Genomic DNA, 6,943 nt, shown 5'->3' with positions numbered 1-6,943 from the left:
GAAACTGAAGCTGAAACTGTAGAAGTAAGGATTGACCTACGTGGACTAGAAGATCTCCTCATCTGAACTATGTTGTAGGTTCATCTGAACCTCCACTGAAAGTCACAACTTTTGGTGGTGGAATCAAGTCAATCCGACGGACGATTTGCAAGATATCAACTGCCCTAGTTTGAAGTCGAAAGCTGCCGAAACTAAAGCTGCAACTACAGAAGTAAAGTTTGACCTGTGTGGACTAGAAGATCTCTCCATCTGAACTGCGTTGTAGGTTCATCTGAACCTCCTTTGGAAGCCACAACTTTTGGTGGTGGAATCAAGTCGATCCGACGGTCGGTTTGTGAGATATCATCTGCCCTAGTTTGATAATGAAGCTGCTAATGCTGATGTTGCTGATCTAGGGTTTGCTTCTGCTGATATGAATCAGATTTATTGTACTATTTCTCTCTGCTGAATTATTGAAGATAAAAGAAGATTTGATCAAAGGGTTTCCCCACACATTATGGGGTTTGTCCCTGGCTAGCTGCCACATCTTGTGTCTCTTGTCTTGGCTTGTTTTCTGTCGATCATTTAATGTTCTATCTGCACTTTACTTTATGTACATGTGATTGCTAATCTATGGAATATAATAAGAAAAAGAAGTAAAATGTCATAAGCATAGAACATACCATAACTTAACAAGTATTAGTATCCTCTGAGATGTGATAATCTATCAATTTGTGTATTGTTTGGCTAGAGATGATATTCTCAAGCCTAAATGGAAGAGAAAATTACTAAAATAAAATAGAATTTAAAAGCATCTTGGGACATATAGAAAAAGTATGTAAAATAAGGTAATATGGCGAAATATTTCCAAGTATGAGAACACAATTTTTTGAAAGTGAAGGCATGGGGAAGTCCACTAAAGTTGGGAAGTTGCAGTAAGTTGTAGATAGATATTGTGGAGCATTTGAGATGCTAGACAAGATAGGGCTAGTTAAATATATGCTTGTATTTATTACATCCATGGATGTGAATTATATAATTAATGTATCCTTATTGAAAACATATGCACATGATCCTAACCATGTCATTGATTAGACTATGATTTAGGTGGATCCTAGAGGGAAATTTTGTGCAGAAATAATGCACATCTGGATCGAAAACTCAAAATCCTTTGGAACAAATCCATTAGGTAGGTAAAGGTTCAATAGAATTTCTAATTCCTTGAAGATACTACATGGGAGGTGGAAGATGCAAAGTAGGAATCATGCCTGTAGCTATTTTGAGCTCTCAATGTGAAATTATATATACAAACACCCATATGGTGATGTGCATCAAGGAAAATACAAAAATAATGGGGAGGGGAATATAAAATCCCATTTTTTATCCAAAAAAGTAGCATAATGCGCATATGTGTGAATTAGGTTGTGAGCCAAATAGTATGGCTAAGGGCCAAGTAATGTACACAATGTATATAAAATTATTAATAAGAATAAATACAACGCTAGATATGAGATGAAATAGGACTAAAACAAGGTGGGGCTATGACTCAACAAGAGAGGATCGAGAGAGGGCTAAGAGGCCCAAAGGGACCAAATCCATGACATAATGATATTTTATTTTATCCAAATTACCTTACCTTACTTTATGTAAAAGGGACAAATAAGTTACCTTGGACTATGCACAAAGGAAGTTAGGTGGAGTTCTTAGAGTGCAGAATGTTAAGTTCAAATCATGCATACATAATCCTTGATTTTAGGGAAGTTTGGGTTCATTCTCACCTTATTTGTTCAATCTTTCTTTCCATGAATGGTATGTCATTCTAATTGACATGTACTATAATATGAAGGATTCCATGCTTGTAGAAAATATTTAATTGTGAAGTAATTATGTTATGGAAATTGTCATTAGAAATACTTATAGATATCGACATTGGTATTTTCATGGTTAGCCTATGTTGAAGCCCAAAAAGAGGTATGATATCCTAATTGAATGTATTGTATTCAAGAGGATCCCTTCTTGGGTTGCGTAGACTAAATAGAAGATTTTGATGGTTGTGTGAGGGTTAGGTTGTGTAATGAGAGGAAAATGGAGATGAGTGACAAAGAGTCTTATTAGTCCTTATGATTTAATGGCCCCATCATGGGGATGGCCAATTTCACAAAGACATGGTGAAACAACACTTATGATTGAGAGGAATATCCCACATTAGCAAAAAAGTTGGCGTAACTTGTTATTCAAGATAAGTGTTATGTTATAAATGATTTATAATACTTTTTATGCTATGGATTTCACTATATAAATTGTTGTATCTTGACAAATAAATTATCATTTTCATTTCTATATGTTTATGTAGATATTGTGGGTGTGTGTGTGTGTGTGTCTATCTATCTATCTATCTATCTATATATATATATATATATATATATATATATAGGATATCAATGAGCTGGTGTAAATTCAAAATTTTTATTATTGTATTAGCATAAACTTTTCCCTCTTGGACTTTGAGAAAAAACACAAGGAATCAATTGGTTTTCTTTATTTTAAACACCACTTATGATTAGGAGGAATATCCCACATCAGAAAAAAGTTGGTGTAACTTGTTATTCAAGATAAGTGTTATGTTATAAATGATTTATAATACTTTTTATGCTATGCATTTCACTATATAAATTGTTGTATCTTGACAAATAAATTATCATTTGCATTTCTATATGTTTATCTAGATATATATATATATATAAGGATATCAATGAGCTAGTGTAAATTCAAAATTTTATTGTTGTATTAGCATAAACTTTTTCCTATTGAACTTTGAGAAAAAACATAAGAAATCAATTGGTTTTCTTTATTTTAAACACCACTTATGATTAGGAGGGATATCCCACATCAGAAAAAAGTTGGTGTAACTTGTTATTCAAGATAAGTGTTATGTTATAAATGATTTATAATACTTTTTATGCTATGCATTTCACTATATAAACTGTTGTATCTTGACAAATGAATTATCATTTGCGCATATATATATATGCGCAAATAAGCTGATAAGCTACTGGCCCCACTCGCGCCAAAATCTGGAAAGGCCCACAGAAACGAGGTGCCAGTTTGGCACAAGCATTCCATTGAAGAGTACTTTTCCTAGCTCGGATTCTGACATACACATGTTCACCAACCTGATATTCTTTAAATGTCCTCTTCCGATCTGCAAAGTTTTTCTGTCTGTCCTGAGCTATCTTTAAATTAGCCCGGACCTTTTTGACCATGACCTCCATCTCCTCCAACATCTCAGGACCCAACAAGAGTTTGTCCTCCGGTCCACCCCAACTGGATGGTGTACGGCATTTCCGGCCGTAAAGCACTTCGAATGGACTCATCTTCAAAGATGCATGGTATCCATTGTTATAGGCAAATTCCACCAGATGCAAATACTCCTCCCATCGAGTAGGTTGTTGCATGACGTAAGACCTCAACATGTCTTCCACCACTTGATTCACCCGCTCAGTCTGCCCGTCGGTTTGCGGATGATAAGCGGTGCTGAAGTTCAATTGAGTTCCCAGCCCTTCAAACAAGGTCCTCCAAAAAACTGATGTGAATTTCACATCACGATCGGATATTATTGTTTTTGGCAGCCCATGGAGTTTGAATATATTCTGCATAAAAATATTTGCGACTTGAGCCGCACGATAGGTGGATTGAACCGGTATGAAGTGAGCTGACTTACTGAGTTTGTCTACTACAACCATTATAGAATCATTGTTCTTTTTAGATTTTGGCAATCCCGTAATAAAGTCCATGGTAATGGTCTCCCATTTCCATTCTGGTATAGGTAATGGTTGTAGTAAACCCGCAGGGTGCTGATGTTCAGCCTTAACTTGCTGGCACTCTAAACATCGCACCAGATATTCCACCGCATCCCTCTTCATGCTTGGCAAGTGGTACTCTTTCCGAAGCGAAGTGATCAATTTTTGATAGCCCGGATGTCCCGCATAAGGACTTCTATGATATTCATCCAGAATCTTTTCTTTAATACTGCTTTGATTGGGTACATAAACCTTCTTTTTGTAGCACAAAATTCCGGCTGCATTCAAGGTGTACCCTTGTTGCATTATGTGGGTATTTAAATCCTGCACCAGTTGTTTCTTTTGTAGATAAATCTGATCTTGAGCAGCAGCTTCTTCAATTTCCTTATCAAGGGTGAACTGTCCCTTACTAATACCGATTTCATAAAGGCAGTGCACTTTTCGACTCAATGCATCAGCTACCCGGTTTTCTTTTCCTTTCAAATGCTTAATTTCAAAATCAAAACCTCCCAAAAAGTCCACCCATCTTGCTTGTCTCGCGTTCAAGGTTGGTTGACTAAAGTAGCTAGTCAAACTATGGTGATCAGTCATTAGCAAGAACTTCCTTCCCACTAAATAATGGTGCCACATCTTCAGCGCATGAACCACCGTGGTTAATTCCAGATCATAAGTGGAATACTTCTGCTCGTGCTCTTTTAACTTCCGGGACTCATATGCGATCACCTTTCCTTCCTGCATTAACACCCCACCTACGCCCTCCTTACTTGTGTCTGTGCAAACTACATATTCTTTCTCTGGGTCTGCAACACTCAGCACGGGTGCGGTGGTGAGCAGGTATTTGAGCTGCTCAAAGCTCCGCTGACATTCTGCAGTCCACTTAAACACTTTCCCCTTCTTTTGCAAAGAAGTGATAGGGTATGCAATCCTGGAGAAACCTTCTACGAACCGTCGGTAATAACCAGCCAACCCCATGAAGGATCGAATATCTGCTACATCTTTGGGTGTTGGCCATTCCATTATGGTTTTGATCTTTTCGGGATCCACAACTATACCTTCTTTGGTGATGATGTGTCCCAAATACTGGATCTGTTCTTTATAAAAATCACATTTGCTAAATTTTCCATATAACTGATGCTCCCGTAGTGTCTGTAACACTATTCTAAGATGCTCCTTCATATTCCGGGAGTATATAAGTATGTCATCAATAAAGACTAACACGAACTTGTCTAAGTATTGGTGAAATACACTGTTCATCAAGCACATGAATGTCGCAGGTGCATTAGTCAACCCAAAAGGCAGTACCACAAACTCGTAGTGTCTGTAACGAGTACGAAACGTGGTTTTGGCTATGTCCTCATCCTTAATTCTGATTTGATGATAGCCCGACCTCAGATCGATCTTTGAAAAGATTGTCGCCCCCTTCACCTGATCGAACAGCTCATCAATGCGAGGTAGTGGATATTTGTTTTTAACTGTTAGTTTGTTCAGCTGTCTATAATCTATGCACATACGTAGCGTTCCGTCCTTTTTCCTAACAAACAACACGGGAGCCCCCCAAGGAGATACACTGGGGCGGATGTACTTCTTATCCAACAACTCTTGCAATTGCATCTTTAACTCAGTTAATTCCGGCACACTCATCCGGTAGGGTGCACGGGATACAGGGGCTGCACCGGGTACCAATTCGATGGTGAAGTCCAAATCCCGCTTGGGCGGCAGCCCTGGGATTTCCTCTGGGAATACATCAGCAAAGTCTTGCACCACCGGTATATTTTCCACAGTCGTAATTTTATCCTCAGACCCAGCGTACCCCACCTGTATTGCATATATTTGGCATTTCTTCCGCACGCTTCTAACTAGCTGTGAGGCCGTAATTGGCCGGATCTGCACCGGTTTTTGGATGCCTTGAATCTCTTTTTCCACTCCCTGTTCATCTCGGTAAGAAATTGTTTTTGTCTTACAGTTAATTACAGACCATCGCTTTTCCAACCAGTCCATTCCTATCAGCACATCATAGGATCCGAGAGGGAGTACATTCAGTTCTGTTGTTATTGTCTGACCAGCTAACCTTAGTGGACAGTTGCTGACCTTAGTCAGTACTCGTCTTTTGGCCCCCGTGGCCAGCTGTACTAACCAGGGATTTTTAAACTTAATAGTTTGCAAACTGCAGCTTTCCACAACTTTGGGACTTACATAGCTTAAAGTAGCTCCTGGATCTACTAAAATAGAAACAGTTCGATCAAAGATCTTACCTTCAAACTCGATCATGGTTGGCTGGTAGTCAGCTTGTCGATCCTCAAGTGCTGCATTTATTCTGGGTATGGATCTGGCCACGTCTCCCACTGTAGAAGCTTCATAGATCTGGGACAACTGATCGCTTTCCTTCCGATGAGGACAATTTCTAATATAATGGGGTCCACCACATCCCCAGCACTGAACTGGTGGCCTTGTCGCACCTTCATTATCCATTCTAACCTGCTGTTCGCTATATTTTGATTCAGCAGGTGGCTTAAATCTGCTTTGACTTCTCAATGGGTTTTTAGTGCTGGCCCCTTTCGAGAATCCTTTGTGGAAGCTGCTGCGAGTTCCCTTATTCCCCACAGCCATTCTGCTGCTCTTCTTGTCTGCCCAGCGCTTCCCAAAACCTTCTCCTTTTTGTTTGCTCTGATGGTAACAGAGTCTAGCCTTCCGAATTGCTTCATCCATCGTCTTCGGATTATCAAACTCGATCCTTTCTCGCATTGTCAGGGGTAGACTGCTAACAAACCGCTGCACCTTAGCCTTCTCCTCTCGAATATACGGTACATAACGGAGCAGTGATGTAAATTTGGTTATGAATTCATCTATGGTCTGCTGTCCAAGACGCAGATCATGGAATTCTCGTGCTTTTTCATCATAAAAGCGTTCTGTCAGGTATTTTTCCTTAAAATATCTTTGAAAAGCCTCCCAAGTCACATCCTGCTCACTCACCCCCCACACCATCTTGACCTCTTCCCACCATAATGTGGCCTTGGCCTGCAGCTGGAATATAGCCAGCCGGGCCTTAAGATGGTGATCATACTCGTAAACTTGGAAATACTTATTCATATTAATTAGCCATGCTTCTGCAGCTTCTTCTGATTCCCCATCGAATTGAGGTGGCTTAATCTTCCGAAACTCACCTT

The 6,943-nt window shown here is 39.3% G+C and overlaps 1 protein-coding gene across 1 annotated transcript; it reads right to left on the bottom strand.

Moving 5' to 3' along the window:
* Nucleotides 1-2,987: 2,987 nt before the first annotated feature.
* LOC149220301 (uncharacterized) lies at nt 2,988-4,796 on the bottom strand. The gene is made up of 3 exons (XM_089387044.1): nt 4,459-4,796; nt 3,876-4,188; nt 2,988-3,482 (listed from the first exon to the last, which is right to left on the bottom strand). The coding sequence occupies exons 1-3, from the start codon at nt 4,794-4,796 to the stop codon at nt 2,988-2,990; spliced, it is 1,146 nt and encodes a 381-aa protein (XP_089243170.1).
* Nucleotides 4,797-6,943: the final 2,147 nt, after the last annotated feature.

The sequence above is a fragment of the Pinus tabuliformis genome, chromosome Q (genome assembly GCF_031772625.1).
Source record: "Pinus tabuliformis cultivar Carrire ecotype Pingquan chromosome Q, CPIR1, whole genome shotgun sequence".
Taxonomy (NCBI): Eukaryota; Viridiplantae; Streptophyta; class Pinopsida; order Pinales; family Pinaceae; genus Pinus; species Pinus tabuliformis.
Note: the sequence above shows the minus strand (reverse complement) of the source record. Positions and strands in the feature narration are given on the sequence as shown.